Source organism: Plasmodium relictum, assembly GCF_900005765.1.
Source record: "Plasmodium relictum strain SGS1 genome assembly, chromosome: 12".
NCBI lineage: Eukaryota > Apicomplexa > Aconoidasida > Haemosporida > Plasmodiidae > Plasmodium > Plasmodium relictum.
In genome coordinates, this window is record NC_041690.1 from 1,627,706 (window position 1) to 1,650,548 (window position 22,843).

The following is a 22,843-nucleotide window of genomic DNA, read 5'->3' on the forward strand; positions in this document are numbered from 1 at the left end:
TTGTTATGCTTTCTGGATAAATTCTAATTGAACAAAAGTTTTAATCAAAGAAAAAAAAAAATGATGTTACTTTATATATGAAAATAATATTTATATAAATGTTTCTTTATATATAATATTTTTTATTTCATTACAATATATAAACTCAATGAAAATACTTGAAATTTTTTATTTTGGTTAATTTTTTATAAGAATATATGTAAAAATATTCCTACTGAAATATATCTATGAGATTTTCTACAAATATTTTACTTTTTATCATTAATTAAATGATTTTCATATTTTTTATGTGAAAGAACAGGCATTTTTTCTTTTTTTTTTTTTGTAGGAAATACAATATATTAAAATTCTAGGATTTTCATTTGAAGAAAATTATTTAAATTTATTTTTATTTTATTTGTATTTCTATACTTTAAATAAATATTAATAATTCTAATGTGTAGAATAACTTAGACTTCAATTTTAAATCACATGTTTTATTATGTTATTTTGATAGTATTCTTATTATTCATTTTTGTTAAAAATAACTCATTTTTTTTGAATAAATTCATTTTAAAAAAAATAATTTTTTTTTTTTAATTAAAGTTTTAAACTTTTATTTGAATAACATACTTTCAGTAAAATTCAATAAATTTAAAAAAAAAATAGAATAAAGGGAAAAAAAATAAAAATTAAATAATTTTACAAAAATATATTTTTTAAAAAAAAAAAATTTTTTTTTTATCACTTTTGCAATTATTCTTTTATACAATTATATTTTTAATAATCTCTAAGACCTAATATTTATAACTCCCAATAATGATTCTACATTAAAAAATATTACAACGGAATAATCTGTATATTAAAAGTAAATGTATCTTATTAATACTCTTATAAATGAAAAAAAAATAGTTGCATAAAAATAAAAATGATTATTAGTAAATGAATTTTTATTATATTTTACTTTAAAGAAATTTTATTAATTTATAAGTATATATATATACATATATACATACACTTTAAATAAAAATATAATAAATCAGAAATTTATATTTAAAAATAAAATATTATAAATATTTATTATAAAATAATATATAAATTTTTTAAATGTCCCATAAAAAATTTAAGGGAATTACAATTTCATGGAGGATTTTAAGCTCTCATAAAAAAATATAAACTTTTTATATTTAGGAAAAAATAACAAAATTCATTTTTTCTTATAAACAATATAGAACGGAACTATTAATCAAATTATATATAAAATATATATATTTCCTTTTAAAAATTTTAGTTTTTAAAATATGGGTAATGTGAGGCTCGAACTCACGACCTCGGGATCATGAGACCCGCGCGCTAGCCATCTGCGCCAATTACCCTTAAAATACAAAGTGCCAAGAATAAATTATATTGATAAGTAAAAGTTATTTCTATGCCATAAATAACTATATGCATCATAATATATATGTATATATTAAAATTAAATATGTAATTTTTTAATTTTTATTAAGCTTATTTTATTTTAAATAAAAGAAGTTTCTTTACTATAATGTATAATTCAAAAAAAATATAACTACCTTATAGTTTATTTTAAAAAAAATGAATACTCTTAAACTATAGTTTCATTAAAATAACATTTTAAATTTAAAGTAATATTTAAATATATTTATATCATATTTTTTATACTATTATATATATATATATATATATATATGTGTTTTTTATACAAATTATTTGTAACTTCTTATGGATTTATAAAAAGTAAAACTAAAAAAAAAAAATCCTAAAAGAATATTTTTTATTTTTATATTTACTAATTTAAAAAATGTCAATTGCATATATATGTAGAATGTATATATCAATATTAATTTTAATTAAACATATTTTCATAAAAAGATGAAATGAAATAATATATAGTTTCTAGAAAATAAAGAAAAAAAGTTTTCTCAATAAATTGAGTAAATTGAAATTGTTAAATTAATATTTTTATGTTTGTGCAAAGGATAAGTTTTATATATATATATATATAATTTATATTTTTATTAATTATATATTAATATATTTTTTTAAATTAAATTGAATTACATTAAATGCCTATAAATTTCTCCTTTAAAATCTATTTTTTATTTTTACATTTATATTCACTTTAAAGACTCATACAAATTACAATTAAATATTGAATTAATTTATATAAATAGACTGAAATATATTCATAATTTAAAAAAGGTATAACAAATAATATTAAAGGTAAAATTTTTTTTTTTTGTGTGTGTGTAAAGAATACATTCACTTGCAATTAGATTTTATGTTTTCCATATTTCAAGTAAACATATATTAATATTTAAATAAATCCATATATATATGTATATACTTTATTTTTTTTTTTCTTTTTAATATGAATAATATTATATTTACTATATAAGTAAGTGCACCGATGATTTAGCATGGTTGCTAAGTATGACTTCAAATCATTTGGCGTAGAGCTACTGCGCAGAGGTTCGATTCCTCCTTCGGTGCGTTTTTTTGTGAAGATGATTGATTAATATTATTAATAATAGATATAATTTATTGTTAATTAAAAATCTAAGTAACATTATAAAATTTTTTTTTTTATAAATTAGGTAATTATATACAAATAAATTCGTTAAAATAGAGATGTTACCATCACGTAAAAATGAGAACAATTTATATAATCATTTAAATAATATTAAAATATATTAAATTATTATGATTTGAAATTGTTATTAGTACATAGAAAAGTAAAGATTTATCTGAAATAAATAAAAAAACAATTTTTGTTTTATATATATATATATATATGAAAAATTAAGATGAAAATTCTTTACATTTGAAATGCTATCACTACATAATACTTGTTCATATATATGTAGATGGCCTTTGGAATGTTATTTTATTTTACATTAGTTATTTTCTCTGAAAATAATACATATTTTTAAAGACAAAATAATATTTCGATGTAATATGTCTTAATTTAACAAATATTTTTAATATATTTTAGTAATATATGTTTGTATCTATTTTTCTAGAAATAGACTTTTTTAAGATTTTTTTTTTTTTTTTTTTTTTTACATATTATGTTGAAGAAGAAAAAGAATTTTTATTATATCATTTTAACATTAACTATTAATTTTTATTTGAATAAATAAATTTTTAATCTTAATTTTTTGATTTCTTTTTTTTATATAAAGAACGTGTATTCTGATATTTTTTATATTTAATCATAAAATATTCTTGAGTTATTACCTGTTTATATAAATAAAATTAGCAATTTTATTTTGGAAATAATTTTTTCTATTCATAAAAAAATTTAAAAAGGGAAAATACTTTATACTCTAAAAATACAGTAAAGTTTTTTTTAAATCCTTTTAAATGCCACTATTGAAAAATAATGAAATAAAAGCAAAGCTTAGAACATATATGCACATACACAACAATATTTTTTTAAATTAGTAAAATATCTGCAAATCTCTTTAGAAATACATAATAAAGTAAAATATAATTAAAAATTAGAAACCAAAATTATTATTAAAAGGATCTAATTATGCAAGTATTTAAAATTTTGATTATTGTAGTACTTAATAAATGGTAAAAATATATAATGTTGAAACTATTTATGAAAGAACACATATATAATTATTCTGAAAAAAATATAAAATTGCATATTTTAGAAAATAAAATTACACATAAATATATAAAAAAGAAATTTTTTTTATATTTTACGAGATAGTTATATTGATTTTGACTATGATTAAAAAGAAAAAATGCAATAAAAATTTAGGGAATACAAAATTACCTTTTTTATTTTATTTCTTTATTTCTTCTAAATAATATATTTTATATTACAATATGCAATTTTTCTTTTGTTTTTTATAAAATATATTCCAATGAAGTTGTAATTTTTAATATTACAAATTTGTTACATTCTCAATGTTGAAAAATTGAATTGATTATCAAATGATTAAATTTCTAATATAATTTCGAAGATTTTTTTCATAAAATTATTATTATACGTTTTGTTATTTAATATTTATATTTTAATTATTACGAGTATATACATTTTTATCTTATCTTCTGTGAACTTGTAATCTTCTTTATCCATTTTTTTTTTTTTCAAATGGACATTTTTTCATATTGAGATATCCTTATTATATATTATTTTCTTTATGTATTATTTTATTTTTCCTTTGAATGAATTCTTTATATTTTTTATTAATCAAAATTTTAATAAATTATACGCATATGCAAATTTATATATATGTATTAATAATTAAATTTTTATAAATCTATTATTAAAAAATAATAAAAAAAAATAAATAAATATAAATGTAAATATAAATATAAATATAAACAAAATGAAAGTTCAATAATTGTAAAAAATAACATTTTTTTTTAAAATAATTTATCTTCTTTTTCTTAATATTATATTTTCTTCAATATATATAATTTTGTTGTGCTTTATTACTAAAACGTTATAAAAAAACTGTGCACAAAAAAAAAAAAAAAATAAAAATAAAAATAAAATGAAATAAAGTAAAATAAAATAAAATAAAATAAAAAATAAATATATAAAATATAAATAAAAGAATAAATAAATAAAAATTAAATAAAAAAATAAAAACATAATAAAAGAAAGATAATAAAAAAAGTTAAAAAAATCATTAATACGAAATTAAAAATAGTTTACAAAAAAAAAAGAAAATAATAAAAATAAAACAAATCTATAATAATTGGAACATACGAATAAAATATAATGATATTATATTAACTTTTAAATATTAAAGAAGATATAACTTTTCTTCAAATTTTTTTTTTTATCTTTTTTTTAATGTTCTTGTTTTATTAATTAAGAAAATGAAGAATAAAATAGAGGTAAAAATGTATAATTTTAATATGTGTGTCAAAATTATATTTCACTTACCATAAATGCTTAATTTTCTAACTTATTCTATATATGTATTTAAATATAACAAATATGAAAAGTTTTATTTTTTTTGTTTATTTAATTGTATGATTAAAAATAATTGTATTTTTTTTTTTTTTTCATACGTACATAAATATATTATATATATATATATATGTGCATATGCATATATTTTTTTTTTTTTTTTTTATGTAGGAATTAGACCCTGATATGCTTGGACTTTTAAAATGTGCTTTTAATGGAGGTGTAAAAGTGAAAAGTGCTGCAGAAGTTGGTAAGAGAGCCGTAGAATATTTTAGAGGAGACGATTTTTTTAATTTTATAAATACAAATAAAGATATGTTAAAAAAAAAATTCCCAAATTTATTTATAAATAGAAATTTAATGGATAGTAAAGACATTGAAGATTTTGCTGATATGTTCATACAAAAAGGATATATATATAAAGCTCAATATAAGCCAATTAAGGGAATAATTGAAAAGGATGAAAATGGTGTATACAAGAGACCTAAATGGCCAAAAAGATTAGTTATGACTTCAAAGCAGAATTTTGATAAGACAAGTTTTTATATCTTAGTTCATGAAAGAAATAAAAAGTTGCAATATTTTATGTTAATTGGATTAATAACAATAGTTTTAATATGCTGTATGTTTCCTGTTTGGCCTTTAAAGCTTAAACTAGCATTATGGCATATTTCAGTTGTGTTTATAACATTAATATCAATAATAATTGTTGGAAGATTATGTACTTTTGTTTTTTTCTGGTTTTTCGGAATTGATTACTGGATTTTTCCCAATTTATTTGATGAAGACTGTAATGTTATTGAATCATTTTATCCCCTCCAATCATGGGTTTATAGAAAAGACACTTGGCTTCTTTTTATTGCTAGAATGTTCACGGCTGTTTTATTAAGTATAGGAATACATCAATTAGGAAAGACGCACTCTATTTCGGATATAAGGAATTTTGCAACACAATCCTTTATTGATATTTTAGAATGGGGTAATAAAAAATTAGCTGCCTCACCAGAAAATGTATCTATGTATAAATCTATTGATACAAAAGCTACATTTGAAAGTGAAATAGAAGAAGAAGAAGAAGTAATATATGATGAGAATGAAGAAAATTATGACTGCCTAAAAAAATGCGGTTTCAAAACATTTGAAGAATTAGTGAGGAAATGCTTTTTGAAATGTGAATGCATGGAAGTAATGATACTATACATATTTTAAATAAGAATAAAGAAAAAAAAAAAATTAAAAAAAAATAAAGATTTGTAAAAAAATCCATTATTTTTCCTAATTTGTTTCCATCCTTTTTAATTTTCCATTTTTTTTTTTTTTAGAAAATCATAAAATCTGATTGTTATGAAAAAAGGTGTTCTAAGGTAACAAAGGATGTTTTAGACGAAGCACACAAAGAAGCTTGTTTTGAAAAATCAGAGAATTAAATATTTGTAAAAAAGATAAAAATATAAAATTCTAAATATTTTTCCAAAATTGACTTTATAAACAAATTTGAAAAAAAATAACACCATACATTCTTTTGAATTATTTTTGTGTCAATTTCCATATATATTATATGTACTTCCTTTTAAAAAATTAATAATGTTTTTATATTCGTTTCATTTTAATATATGTTATTTTATTATTATAATTGATTCATTTTATTTCATTTTTTTTTTCTTTTTTTATATGAAAAAGATATATAAATGGTAATTTTTTGTATTTTAATATATAAAAAATTAAGAAAATTTTTTTTTTTAATGGTATTTGTTTTTTTAAATAATTTTTTTAAATAATAAAAAATTTTATGATTAAGTTCTAATTTATTTAAATTACTGTTTTTTTTTAATTTTTAAATATTCCACATTTTTACAATTTTAATAAAAATGTATTTTAAATTTTAAAAAAAGCATATAAGAAAAAAAAATGTATGTATAATGAAAAAAATAAAAAATGAGAGAAAAATAAAAAAGTTAATTATTTTATTAATTTTTTTTTTTTTACTTAAGAAAGGGAAAAAAAAAAAAAGAAAAACGATATAAAAGTTACACTAATATATAATTCTTTTTATAGATGAATAAATGAATGTATAAAAAATATAAGAATAAAATAAATAGTATTATTTTAAATATCTATTTATGTGATCAAATTATAACATTAAAAAATAAAATAAAATAAGGAAAAATAAAAAAAAATGAAATTACCTAGGGAAGTAGTTTTCCAAGTTGCAAAAGGATTTAGAGGAAGAAGTAAAGGCTGCTTTAAAATTGCAAGAAGTAGAGCTATGAAAGCCTTGTTATATTCTTATATTATGAGACGTCAAAGATATAGACGATTAAGAGTAAAAGATAAAAAAAAAAATATAGATATATATATATATATATGTATGTATAAAATAATATAATTTATGTTAGAAAAAATTTGTATGAATAAAATTTAAATATAAAAGTGAAAAGAAAAAAAAAAAAATAAAATAAAATTTATTTATTCGTATTTTTTTTTTTATTTCCTTTTTTAAAATATATTATTATTTAAGGTTCATTGGATAGCTAGCATTAACAGGGCTTGTAGGGAATGGAAATTTACTTATGCACATTTTACAAATAGTTTATTAAATAATAATATTTTATTAAATAGAAAAAGTTTATATAATTTATGTTACACTGAACCGATTAGTTTTAAATGTTTAGTAGATGAATCGAAATATATTTTTTTTCAGAGAAGATTAAAATTTAGAGATATATCACAACTTTAATTTACTAGATATTTTTTTTCTTCTTCAATATTTTTCTTCTTATTCTTTTCTTTTTTTTTTTTTTTGTTTTGTTTTGTAAAGTTACGTAAAAAAAAATTTTTTAATTTCGAATAAATCCATTTAATTATATAAAATAATTATAAACCATTGCTATTATTTATTTAATAAATATAAAAAATTATAAAATTAAAAAGTTAAAGTATATCAAAAAAAAAAGGAAACATTAATATATATAGATACAAATATAAAAAAAAAATTTTTAATTTTTTAATATAAATGTTAATGGAGTTAAAAAATAAAATACCATCATTTTAGAAATATTATATTATATATATATATATATGTATCATTTTACTTTTTTCAAAAAGCATTAAAAAAATCTATTGCATAATTAATATTATCATATATATAATCGATATATATTTTAATTTGATCATTGTTGTACTGCGAATAATTTGTATAATGCTTATTTTTATCAAAAAAAAATGAAGAAAAAAATTTTGTGAGAGAATAATGAAATTCATTTTGAAGTGTAGAAGAAAATAAGTTATTTGCTTGTAAATTATAGTGTTTAGGTGTATTAAAAAAGAAATAAAAATAATATTTTTCTTGACACGAACTCTCCCAATTTATAATTTTACTTTTTTCCATATTTCCTTTTTTATAGCTTTTTTCTTCTGAATCGTTATTAAATAGTTGACTTTTTTTTTTGATTTCACTGTTAAGATTATTTTCTTTCTGATATTTTTCTAATGAAACATCAAATATATTATTGTCTTTTCTTTCTTCATCTAGATTAAAAGTAGACATTTTTTTCTTTCTTTTATTTTTTATTAAATGTAAGTAATCTACTAAGAATAAATCGTATTTAAAAAATGTTTTATGGAAATAGTAAAATTCTTTTATATATATACATAAATAAAATTTATGTAATAAATGAATATTAATCATTAATGGATGAATAAAAATAGTGTATTTTATTAATTTTATTAATTCTTCCAAATGTTTTAATTCATTTTTAATTTGCTTATATAAGTTCTTAAATTGTAAAGTTAAGTTAGCTTTATCTTTATTATGATTAAGTGTGATATATTTATTAACATCATTATTATTAAGAACTTTAATAATTTCAGTAATTATTATTAATAATTCAACATATGCATAAAAATATTTTTTACACTTCTTTTTATTTGTATCATTCTTTTTATCATCTAATCCTTTGATTTTTAAATTATTACCCATATCTTCTTCATTATTCAAGTTTTTTAAATTTTCTAATATCTCATTAAGAACATAAATCAATACAAAATATATATTTATATCGCTAGATATATATAAAATACATTTTTTGAAAAATTTTTTATTTTTTAGTAATAATAAATACATATGTAAAATAGAAAATTTGATTAACACTAAAACTTCTTTATTTTTTTTCATTTTATTACTAGATAAAAATATTAAATTGAACCAAATATTATCTTTTTTATCAAAATTAAATAATAAATTTAATAACCTCTCATCAAAAAAGGAATTTATAAAACAAGAATTAAAGAAAATTGTTATATAGTAGCTTATTAAAATGTCGTCATTTTTTTTAAGGTATTTAATTAATATATTTGCTAATTTTAAGATTTCATTTTTATTTTCAATAAAAATAATGTTATAACTTAATAATTGTAAAATTAAAATAATCAAATTATTTTTGTTTTCTATTTCTATTTTAGTTTTATTTATGTTATTACCCAAATTATTAATGACATAATTAATTAAGTAAAGAAAAAATTTGCTTTTATTAAATTCGTTGCTCAGTTTTTTAATACATATAAAATAGGTAATTTCATCTTTCTTTTCGTTTTTTTTATTTTTTAAATAATTAATGGTATAGTTTTTTATATTTAATTTATCCTTTTTTAGTCCATCTTCTTCCTCTATTAGATATAGCGTATTTTCATAGAAGGAAAAATCAAAAAAATAAGAATTAATAATAATTAAATAAAAGTTTAAAATAATTATGCAAATATGTATTCCTTTTTCATTCACTAATAAATCTTTAAAATAATTATTAAGGATATCTATGCAATTTAATGTGTTACAACAAAATTTATATAACGTTGAAATGTCATATAATATAAAACAACATAAAAAGTTAAAAAAATAATTCATATAAATATAAGAAAAGTATCCAATTTCTTTATCAAAGTGAATTATATTTTTTTCATCTACATATTTTATTTCACCTTTGAAATAATTATTTAAATAAAAATTAAATGAATTATAAATACATTCTATGATGTTTTTATTTGTAAAATAAGAAAAATTCTGTAAAAGATGTATAATATATTTATATTTAAAAATTAAAGAAGAAATATTATTATATATTTGTATTATTTTAAAACAATTAATTGTATATAAAGATAGTAACTTTTTATTTCTCTTTATTTTTTCTTTTATTCTCTCGATTATATATATGCCATTTATTGTTAAATTATTATATTCATTATTTAGTTCATTAGACTCATTTTTATTTATAAACATACCAATTTTTGAAAAAACATCTTTTTTTTTTTCTTCATTTATATCTTTTGTTACTTCTCTTTTTTTCTTTAATTTTTGTAATTTCTCTTTTTTTGTACCTTCTTTTATTTCATCCCTTTTTGCTTTTAGTTTCATTATTTCTTTTTTTATTTCTTCTCTCTTCATCTCTAAATTTTTTGCTTGTCTGTTTTTTATATTTTCTTTTTCATTAATAATTCTCTCTAAACTTTTTTTTTCTTTTACTATTTCTTCACTTTTTTTTTTTTTATTTTCATTCATTCTCTTTGATAAAGTATTGTTTGTTCGTAAGCTATTACAATATTTTATAGAAGCTACATTTTTTTTTTTTGTCTTGTTTTTTTCAGCTAATTCATTTTTATTATTTTTTATAGACCTTTGTTTTAAGGTCCAGTTCTTTTCTGGTATAATTTTTAAGTTTTTATTTAATTCATATTTTAAAGGTTTAATATTTTTCTTTTTTTTTAAATTAATAGCTTTTATAATTTCACAATGTTTCGTATATATATTTAAAAAGTCTAAATTAAACAAACTAATAAAATGTTCTGCAATATGCCTAGTTATTTGCATTAAAATATTTTCTTTTATTTCATAGTTGTAAGAGTAATAATCATAAAAAAATAGAAGAAAAAATAGAATAATATTCGTAGTTATTTTATTTACAAATATTTTATTGTTCTTCTTAAATTCTAAATGAATATTATCTATACTGAAATTTTGTTTTACTTCATCTTCGTCATTGTGGAAAACAATGCAATTATTACTGTTTTTTTTTTGTTGTTTTTCTTTTTTTATAGAATATTTCTTGTCATTTATAATATATAAAATAAATAAATATATATTATTATTATGAAAAATATTATTAATTATTATATTTTTAATATTTTCATCTGTATAATTTTCTAAATTTTTATTCCATTCCTTTTTTTTTATATTTGTAAGACTTTCATAAAAAATACTAATTGATGAATCTTCTACTCTCAAGGTATTATTTTCATAAAAAATATTCAAATTTGTATCATTTATATATATTATGTTTTGAAAAAAAGACGGAAGTATTAGTATATTTTTTATTTGTGTGAAAAATATATTATAAAGATCATTTAAATATATATAAATATATGACACAAATATATATAATAAATTTTGAATCATCATTTCATTTTTTTTTTTCTTTTTATTTACTTCTTCTTTATTATTTAATACAAATTTTAAATATTCCTGAATCATTTTATTAAATTCATCATAAAATAACTCATTTTTCGAAAGGAGTAGAGATAAAAAATTTTTATCTTTAAAACACATACTTACAATTAATATATAGTAATAAACTTTATCATATATATAATCCAAAAATGTTTTTACTTTTTTTTTTACTAAGAAATAATTAATGAAATGATTTATATAAAAACAATTTTCGTGTATCATATTTTTCGTAAAAAACATTGAAGTATCACTAGAATAAAAATTTATATTATCATTTCTTTTTTTTAAAAGATTTTTTTCGCCATTTATAATATCATATTTGCTTTTAATGCTATTTTTATCTGTGCTTTCACTTTGATCAATTTCTATTTTCCTTGCTTTAGTATTACTATAATCACTGTTTCCTTTTTCATTATTCTTTTCATTTTCTTCCTTTATATATAAATTACTTTTCGAGTCATTACTTTGCATATATATATCTATCTTTTTTTTATAAAAAAAAATTTCATATTTTTGTAGATTATTCATTGTTTCTTTTTCATCATAAAACAATAACTTTATAAATATTTTTATAAAATATTTTTCAAATAATTTTGCTTCTTCTAAAATAGAAAAATTTATATATATATTTTTTTTACTTAAAAGATGTAAAATACGTTCACATAAAATAATAATATTATCTGCTTTTTTATTTTCATAATTTTCATCTTTTTTAGGGTTATATTTATTATTTTCTAAATCGAAAAAAAATGGAAATTTATCTAAAAAAAAGCTCAGAAAAAGTATTATTGATAAAAACAAAAATTTTTGTTCTTCACAATTACAGCAAAAAAAATCAATCACACATATATAATTTGAATTTAATAGATTGTCTTTTTTATAAGAATATTCATATTCTTCGTTATTTGTAATTTCATCATAGTTTCTGTATTTATTTAATGTGTATTCATAAAATAATTTACTATAATTTTTATTAATCTCATCTTCTTTTAAAACATAGTTATATTTATTCATTTCACTTTTTTTCTCTTTACACTTATTATCTTCCTTTTCATTTTGCCACTTTTGTTCATTCATTTGATAATTACAAGTATCTTTCACAAATTTTGTATTCTGCATAAATATGGTATATTTTAAAATAATGAAATATATTTTTTTTAAATATTTGCATATATGTTTATCTGCCTTGTAATATTTTAAAAAATATACTAAAATTTTTTGTTTTGAATTGTAATTATTTTTTAAATATTCTTTAGAAATTTCTGCTTTTAATAATTGTAGTAGGTATTTAAAAAAAAATAATAACAACTGAATATATAAGCATTCAATAACAACATCATTATAAATATTACAGAAACTTATCAATATTTTCATATATTTATTTAAAAATATATGTTTAAACTTGTTTAAATCTTTCATATCTTTATCTAAAATATCGTTACTTTTACTATTTTCTAATTCTTGAATTATAGGAATATTATTATTTTTTTCTTGGTTGTTTAATTCATTTTCTATTTTTTTATCAATAAAGTGCTTATAATCATACTTTTTTAGTATATTTATATTTATATAAGTCAAATCGTCATTTTTTAAATAAATATCAATAAAACACTTTTTTTTCATAATTACATGCAACATAGACATAATATTTTTTAAAAAAAATATGTCTATTTTAAGATAATCTTTCTCATGATGTTGAAAATTAACATTTTCAACATCTATGCTCTCCTCAATTTCATATATGTTTATTATATTACAGTAAAAATTGGTACTCTTCATACTTTTGTAATTCTTTTTTATTATTTTCTTAGTAAATTTTGAAATAATAAAGAATAAAAAATTAACTAAAGTAGATAAATTTTTATTTTCTTCAGAGATTTTTTTTTCTTTATGTGCTTCTTCTTTCAATAAAATATAATTTTTTTTCTCTTTATTTTCGTATGTATCAGAACTTATATCTTCACTACTATTATAACAGCTATACTTAATTTTAAGACTATAGTTTTCTAGTTTTATAAAATTATATAACAAATTCAAAGAAAAAATAGAGATTTTATTTTTTAATGTAGATGTAGAAACTGAAATGTATAATAATTTATAAATAAAAATAAATAAATCTATATCTTTATTTAGTTCATTAATTTTTGATTTTTTATTTTCTTTTTTCTGTAATATTAAATCAATATATAAACATATATCTAGTACATTTAAAAAATGTTCTAATAATAATATATATTTATGTATCATAATATTTTTATCTAAATGGTTCTCCTTGTTAATTAATTTCAATTGGTTATAAATAAAAAATAATAGCTTGTTTATATAAGAAAACATATAATTATAAACAAAATTTATTATATTTATGATTTCATTACAATCACTTTCAAATAAATAATAAATATATTTTATTTGATCTTTATTAAAATCAATGACCTTTTTGTTTTCTTCTTTTTTATCGTAACACATATGTCTTGAATTGTTTGAATAAATCTTCTTATTTTTTTCAAAGTTATTTTCTACATATAAAAGCCCCATGTAATAATTATATAAGATGAAAAATAATTTATTTAAATCATATATATAATCAAAATTTATTTTATCTACTCTATCATTGATAGCTGGTAGTAATTTTAATTTTGATAATAAATTATTTATGTAAGCTTTATATCCAGATGCATATAATTTATCTACTTTCACATTTAAAAAAAGAAAAGAATTAATATTAGTAGTTGTAAAAATAGGAATCTCTGTGTTTTTATGAAGTATGTTTCTCCTCTTTAAAGTGGATAAAATAGTTTGATGGTAGTTATTTTTTATTTGAATATTATTCATATTTCTAATTAAATAATAATATTTATTAATAAATAAAAAAAAAGACAAAAATATATTATTGCTATTATAATCACCAAAAAAACATAATTCTTTTTCTTTACTATTTATATTTGAATCATGAAATATGTGTAAATATGAAAACTTAGTAGAAAAAAAAAAAAAAGATTTTAATTTTTTAATTATTAACAAAAAATTATTTGGTTGTAACTTTTTGTAAAGCCAAAAAGGAATGAAATAAATTATTTTATTTTCTATATAAAAAGTATTTTCATATTTATTCTCAAAATTACATAGATTGTTTTCTATATATTTATTTTTTCTATTTAAATTAAAAAAATTCATTTTATATTTTTTCAACAAAATTGAATTTTTTAAAACCCCATCACAAGTATTAGGAATTTCTATGTTATCTATATATCCATTATTATGTTCTTTTTCTATATCATCAATTAAAAAATTGTTTAATTTACTTGAACTACTACTGAATACTGTATTATTTTCTTGAATAAATGATGAATAAAAATCTTCTTTCTTTCTTTCTTTTTCCAAGATAAGATAAGGTTCTAAAAATATCCGATGCTTATTCAATAGCAAAATCTTCTGATCAAAAATTAAATAAAAACATAAACTGATACATAGTACCTTTATAGTTTCATTATTAAAGAAAAAGAAGCAATATAAATGAGACAAAAAAAAGTATTTTTCCTTATAGATTCTTTTACATATATTGCTACTTCTATAATTAGTAATTAGAAGTAAAATTATTATTTTTAATACATATATAAATACTTCAATAATGTATGATTTTGTTTCCTCTTTAATTAAAATTTCTTTTAGTAATTTTAAATATAAATTAAATACTTTTTCATAAATGCAGAGAAATACTTCATTATTTTGTTCTTTTTTTTCACTTTTATTATTAAAGCAGGAGCTGTTTTTTATTATAAATACTATTATATGATTAAAAAATTCTAAGCAGCATTCTCTATTAATATCAATATTAGACAATGTTTCAATGATTGTTGTTTCATCAGTTATACATTGTTTAGTTAAAAAATCACTTATATAAATATTTAAAATATTTGCATTAGAATTCCAATCGTTAGTATACTTAAATATATTACGATATTTAATGTCTAAATTATTTTTGTCTATTTTATTTATTTTATCTTTACAAGATTCTTCACATAAATTGTTATCAATGAAATTTTCATCTTTTTGAAAATTGTCATTTCTATTGTTAGTACTCTTTATGTGAATATTAGAATCCAAATTTTTTTCATCTGATTCATCTATCTTTACTTTGCTAAATTTTATTTTGAATTGGTGATACCATTTCCAAAATATTTTAAATGAAAAGCTTCTTCTTTTCTTTTTTTTTTGAAATATGTAAAAGTATATATTATGCGTATTTAAAAAAACATTTTGATAGAAATATATTTGATTATCTATTAATTGTTTCGTTGATTTCTCTCTTTTATTTAAAATAAAATATCTAGAGAAATAATTTTCATACAGAAAATCAAAAGACTTGTAAGCATCCTGTTCATATATTAAGATGTATTTTTTTTCAATAAAATTTAAAAGAACTAAAATTTTTGTACAAATTTTAATATTTGATAAAAGGAATTTTTTTTCATTAATATCCTTCTTTTTTAATATATCAAACAAACGTAATATCTTTTTTTTTATATTTTCTAATATAAAAAATATATAATAATTTTTTATTTCTTTTTTGCTATATATACATATTTCATATATAATATCAATAAATTCATATGTTTGAAAAGAAGATAAAAATATGTCTTCTGAATAATTTTTTTTTTTTAAATTATCATGGTTATTTGTATTATTTAAAACATCATTTGAATTGTTATCAATTTCATTAATAAATTCTGTGAGATATTGTTCTTTTTTATTTTTCTTAAAAAAAAAATTTTTTTTATTGATATCTTCGTAATAATTAGTTGTAAATATTTCATTATTGAAAATATTTTGATTAATTTTATTGTCTTCGTTCTTTTTAAAACTCTGTTCATTAGTAACTTTGTTACATAAATATGTATCCTCGTAAGTGTTGCAATATTCAGTTTGATTATTATTAAAAACATTTTTACTAATATTATTATTATTAACTTTCTTATTATCTTTATTTATGTTTTTGTTTGTGTTTACATTACGTGGGATATAGCAGTAAGTATCACTATAATTAATATTCTCATCATCTTCATTTAGATTAATATTTGTATGCATATTTTTCTCGAAGTATTCATCATAATTACTATTATTTATTTTTTCAGTATTGTTCAATTCATAATTATAAGTATTGAAATCACTTAAAGCATCTATTTCATTGTTACTTAATTCTTTCTCTTTCTTAAAAAAATTAGCTTTTTCATCGTTAATATTAAGAATAAAATTAAAAAAAAAAAAAACAATTGCTGTATTATAATTATATATTAACGAAATAATATTATGTAGAAGAAGAAGAAAATTTTTAAATAATTTCACAAATTTTGTGATTTTCTGAAAACATTTTTGATTTTCAGGAAGATAATCAAAAGTTAATATGTAAATTTTATTATAATCTTTTAATTTATCAACAATAAATTGATACATTGATATACTTCTTTCATCTAGATTAGTAAAATTAGTTACATTATGATATTCAGAAGATAACAAAATAAAGCTATTAAACATCATTTTTAAATTATTTTCAATTAATATATTCATTATATTTTGAACAAACTTTGAGTAAAAATTATTCTTGTTTTCATAATCATCATTTTTATCTTGTTTTTCATATTCCATAGTATTCTTTTTTTTGTTTATATCTCCCGTTTTTTCTGTTAAAAAGGAAAATAAATTATTTATGTGATCTTCTTCAGATTCTACAATTTCACATTGAATATTTCCTGTAAACGATTTACTTAATGAATCAAATGATTCCAATAATGTATTACTTGTATTATTTTCATTAGAAAAAGTATCATTATCATATTTTGTTTTACCTTCTTTTATATATGTAGAATAATATTTTTCTAAAAAATTATTCAAAGTACAATAATTAACTGGGAAGAAAAAAAGAAAATGGAATATGTTATTATTAATACTCATAAAAGTAGAAATATCCAATCGATTTTTATCATCCATGAAGAATAAATTTATTAATGAATAATAATACAGAATAAAATCATTATATTCTTTATATATTTCATAATCATAAAAAAAAAAAAAAGTTTTAAAAAAATATAAAATTTCACTATAATATATATTTAAATTAAGGTCATACAAGAACATTTTAAGAAGATTAATTAAATCTTTTTTTATTTTCTTCATTATAATAAAAGATATAGGAGTGTAATTAATATAAAGACATACAATTTTTAGTATTTCTATTTGCTTTAAACTATATTTATAAGTGTACTTATATGTGTTATTAGAAAAAATTTCAATGCTTTCAAGTTTATTATTTGTTAAATCATCAGTAGTACATGAGGTAGAAGAAAAATTATTTAACTCATTAACTACAAAGTCTTCTGAAATACTTGTGTTAATTTTCTTTTTTTTTTTATTAATACATTGATGAAAATTACTTGCCTTAACAAATTCAATCAAAAATTCTAAATGTTCATCAACTTGCTTAGTCTCTTCATTAAAATAGTGAATTAACAAATTATATATAAAATCATATATAACTACAAAGTTGTCTAATTGAAAATTCAACGTTACACAATTTTGACTTATTTTGTTTATTTTAAAATAGGAAATTTTTAATATTTCAAACATATATAAAATTATGAATTTAAAAAAATATATACAATTATTCTCTGTTATTAATAAATAATGATACATATCGTTTTCATTTATTTCTAAAATTTCCTTATTTTCCATATTTTGTAATTTTTTCATATAGCTATTATAATAAAATACATTTATATTATTTATTAATTGAGTTATTTCTTTGTTATTATCTAAAGTATAGATATTATCTTCTTTATTATTTGAATGGATATCATTTTTTTTATGCATACAAATAAAAAGTATATAAAAAAGATTTTGACTAATTAAGAAAAAGAAATTATTTATATATATATTAAAAATGTGATTACATATACATCCCTTAATTAAACTTATATATAAACTGTGTATTATTATATATATGATATATGATAAATTACTTACGATATTATTCACATGATTAAAATCATTTGTTAATTGATTATTTTCAACGTAACTTTTATAAATATAACGAATATTATAACTAAGTGTATATAAAAATTTGTAATTAAAAAATAATATATCTTTATTAAAAATATATATATATTCATTTAAAATTTTGTTTACTTCTTTATTCATGTATATTAAATCGTCTACACTTATTTTTTTTTTTATAATATTCATTCCTAATATTTCAAAGTAATTGAATTTCATCTTCATACCGAAGATTAACAATATCATTTTATTAATATAATTCAATATTTTATAAGAAATATTTTTATTATATAAATAATTATTATTTAAATATATTGAATAATAATTTATAGAATTTTCTTTATCTTTAATACTTTTTTTTTTTTCTTCTTCTTGATTTTGGTTATCAGTTTTTATACTTTCACTATCCTTCTCTTTTAATGAATTTTTTTCATATAATTCTTCTTTACTTCTTATATTATTTATATTCATAAAATTTTTTTTAAACATACAGAAAGAATCGAAAAAATTATATAAATAAAAAAAAGTATAATTGTTTAAAATACGTGCATAGTTGATGTTATTAATATCCTTACGGGCAAATGTAGGTATTACATAATCATAGTATGTATTATATTCTTTTTTTTTGGTAGCTTTATTTTTCTTATAATTTAATAATAAATATTTTAATTTTTCGTTTACTTTATTTTTAATACAACACAAGGCATTGTAATATTCAAATTCATTATTGTTTGTACAATTGTTTTTTGTAAAAATATTTATACAATTATTTTTTTTAATTATTTGATTTAAATCCATTCGATCTTTTTCTGAAATATTGTTATTATGATTAGATAAAGATGTATTTTTATATACACTATTTTTATTCTTACAAAAAGAATTATCATGACTATTTAATTTTTCTTTCTTTTCTGAAAATTCTGGTGTTTTATTTTTTATATGTTCTTTATTTTTTAAATTAAGATCACTTTTGTAAATGATATTTAAAATATTTAGTTTTCCATTATTATTGATGTTAGTCTCAACGAGTTCTCTGCCTAAATCATTTTCATTTAATTGATCATTAATATTAGTAAAGCTACTTTCTTCAAAGTATTCTTTTTTCTTTACATTAGTTTTATTATATCTATTTAGATTATGTTCTGTTAAAAGATTCTTTTCATTATTTACATTTGGATTTTTATTATCTTTATTTTTTATATGACAAAATTTATCTTCTTTCTGGTTAGAAGAGTTTTCATTGTTGTTAAATTTTAAAATTTCCTTGTTTTCACTTTGATATAGATTAATTAATTCACCAAGAATTGTAATTATTTTATAGTATTCATTATTACTATTTTCTATTAAAGATTTTTCATAATTTTTTATAAATGTATCATCTTTCTGATTTATATCATTTTTTACCTCTGAATTTATGATAAGATTATTTGATTTGTATTTTTCTTCATTATTTTTAAAATGGATTAAAAATTCATTCATAAATTTACTTATATCTATTTCTTCAAATTTTTTTTTTATTTCTTCATCTTTCTATATTTTAATAAATACATAATACACGTAGAAATTAAATGACAAAAAATGTATAATACTATGCAATAACAAAAAAAAAAAAAAAAAAAAAAAGAAAAAATTTAACATAAACATAGAATATATATATATATATATATATATATATATATATGAATTTACAATAAAATTATAACAAAAAAAAAAGAAAAAAGTTGAAATGTGTTCATATTTACATTTTTTAAGAAACATTTTTTTAAATTAAGAGGAAAAAATCATAAAAAATTGAAACAATAAATTTCATTTTTTATAAAAATAAGAAATAAATATTAAATACTATAGTGGTATATAATAGTTATATATATATATATTTTATTACTATTGTTTAAATTTTTGTTTTTTTTCTTTATTACTTTTATAATAGAATGAACAAATGAAAAAACATTCCTTAAACTTTTTAGAGAAATATATGAATTTCTATCATTAATATAATGAAGAATAATATAAAAAAAATAATTCCTTTTTTTAAAATCCGTTTCGTCTATTAAGCTTTTTTCATATTTTTGTATTAATATGGTAACTGATCTGTCTCTAATATCATCAATATGATGACCTACAATGGAAAATGAATGATAAGATAATTAGATATTGAATTTATATTATTGAAAATTATTATTTTTTTTTTTTTTTTTTTGATAGTTATCCTTATTAGTTTCATATCCTTATTTATTTTTCTATAATATTTTTTATTCTTTTTAATCTTTATATTTTTTAAAAATTAATAAATTTTATATTTATTACCTATTTTTTGTATTAGATTGCTTAATTTATCATCATTCATTTTTTTGTTATGTAAATATAAATGTAAAATGTTAAAATCTATGTAGTGAAATAGTAATTAAAAAAAATTAAATTATATAATTCTGAATGGAAATGCATATTAATAATTATAATTGATAATAGAAAAATAAAACAAAAAAAGGCTGATTACTCTATATCTTAATAATAGTATTTGAACTGTCTTATTCTATTTAAATAATTAATATTAATTTTTTATTTATTATTATATTAAAAGTATATGCTTCTAGATTAAAGAATAGCAAAAATGTTAAGAAAATACTAAATGTATTAGAAAAATGAATTTTACGTTTATAAATATATTTCCATAGAATGTTTTTAAAATATAAGATGTAATATTCTTAAATGCCATATAACTTTAAAAAACTTTTTTTTCCCTTTTTTTTATATATTTATTACTTTTGCTTATTCTCCAAGATATCTAATGATAGGAAGAGAATGAAAAGGAGATATTAAATTAAGAGATACAATAAAAGAAAAATCTAAAGAAATATAAGTTAAAAATGTGTTGAATTAATGAATTAAGTATATTAAAAAAATATTTTCTTTTTTTTTTTTTGCAATATTCGCATAAGTAAAAAAAAAAAAAAAAAACACTTTACACATATATAAATAAAATGAAAATAGACTATCAATACATTATTTATTTTTATTAAAAAATTTATGTATAAGAAATATTTATATTAATTTTATAGTATATATTAAAATAAGATAAAAATAAAAAAAAATTATTTCAATTAAAAATAAAAATTATATATTGTCTAAATATATATATATATTTATAAATTTTTTTTCCTCAATAAAAAAGATAGTAAATGAAAATTATATCTAAAAAATTATATAAAAAACATTTAAAAATTTATAATTTAGAATTTACGACTATTTTATAATTCTTTTCAAAAGATACAATAAAATTTATTTTATTTTTCATTTTAATAATATTTTTCTGATATGTAGAATTGAGACTATGCTTCATATGTAATCTTATAATTATTAATAAGATTAAAGAAATATTTTTGTTTAACGGAAAAAATAGAATAATAACTTATTAAAAATTTTTATGTATATTACAAATTTTGTAACTTGAAATATAAATCATTGGAAATATGATAAAATAGACATCATAAAACTTATCTTTATAAAATTAAAAAAAACATTCTTTTAATAATTCTATTAATTACCTAAAAGTATATATATATATTAATGAAATTTTTTAAAATATATATTTTTGTTTATGAAATTTTTTTTCTTTTTTTTAATATGACAAAATATTTTACATTTTGTTACAAATGATGTTTTACTCATTTTACGTAACTTAAATAAATAAAAAACATTTACAAACTGAATGAAAATTTAGCTTAAGGTTTCTATTAGTATTAAAAAGCAAAATTGAATTAAACCAAAATAGGTACCATTTCTTAAAGTAAAAGTGTTTCTGTTTTTTATTTTTTCTAAAACAAAAATTTATTTAATATGATATAGAAGTATATTATTAATATTTTCTAAGATATCATATAATTTCTATTCGTTATTAAGATATCTCCATTTCTTTATTAATAAGATGCAATTCTAATATAACGTATTATATTGTTATTACTATAAAAAAATATATTCTTATATATATTATTTTGTTTATTCTTTTTTTATGAAACAACAATAATAAAAATATATCTTTTAATATTCAGTAAAGTTTTAAAAGTTAAATTTTTAAGGTGCTATTGCACACTTAAAAGACTTTTTTTTTTTTTTTTTTACTAAATACGTGTTACCACATTAAATAAAAATAAATTAACGAGTTTATTTTTAAAAATAATATAATGATGCATTACTAAAAAATACTTTAAAAAAAAAAAAAAGATGGTATACTTAAATGATTAATACTATTATTTTCATTCCTTTTTTATTTTATTATGTTTATATATATAATTAAATTGGGAAGATTTAATTTTCAAATATGATTAGATTTTTAAAAAAGATATTCTTTAAATAATTTA

The 22,843-nt window shown here is 16.7% G+C and overlaps 3 protein-coding genes and 2 non-coding genes across 5 annotated transcripts; 3 read left to right on the plus strand and 2 right to left on the minus strand.

The window, feature by feature from the left end:
* Nucleotides 1–1,281: 1,281 nt before the first annotated feature.
* PRELSG_1242700 lies at nt 1,282–1,355 on the minus strand. The gene has a single exon. It is a non-coding gene; the product is annotated as a tRNA-Met (tRNA).
* Nucleotides 1,356–2,400: 1,045 nt separating this feature from the next.
* Nucleotides 2,401–2,506, plus strand: PRELSG_1242800. The gene has a single exon. It is a non-coding gene; the product is annotated as a tRNA-Sec (tRNA).
* A 2,342-nt stretch (nt 2,507–4,848) lies between these two features.
* SEC62 (secretory complex protein 62, putative) lies at nt 4,849–6,369 on the plus strand (the record flags this gene model as incomplete). The annotated part of the gene is made up of 3 exons (XM_028678233.1): nt 4,849–4,866; nt 5,114–6,127; nt 6,265–6,369. The coding sequence occupies 3 exons, from the start codon at nt 4,849–4,851 to the stop codon at nt 6,367–6,369; spliced, it is 1,137 nt and encodes a 378-aa protein (XP_028534543.1).
* A 749-nt stretch (nt 6,370–7,118) lies between these two features.
* Nucleotides 7,119–7,679, plus strand: PRELSG_1243000 (ribosomal protein L20, putative; the record flags this gene model as incomplete). Its single annotated transcript, XM_028678235.1, has 2 exons — nt 7,119–7,265; nt 7,461–7,679. 2 exons carry the CDS (start codon nt 7,119–7,121, stop codon nt 7,677–7,679), a joined length of 366 nt encoding a protein of 121 aa, XP_028534544.1.
* Nucleotides 7,680–8,039: 360 nt separating this feature from the next.
* Nucleotides 8,040–20,832, minus strand: PRELSG_1243100 (conserved Plasmodium membrane protein, unknown function; the record flags this gene model as incomplete). Its single annotated transcript, XM_028678236.1, has 3 exons — nt 8,040–20,015; nt 20,405–20,604; nt 20,793–20,832. 3 exons carry the CDS (start codon nt 20,830–20,832, stop codon nt 8,040–8,042), a joined length of 12,216 nt encoding a protein of 4,071 aa, XP_028534545.1.
* Between the last annotated feature and the right edge of the window lie 2,011 nt (nt 20,833–22,843).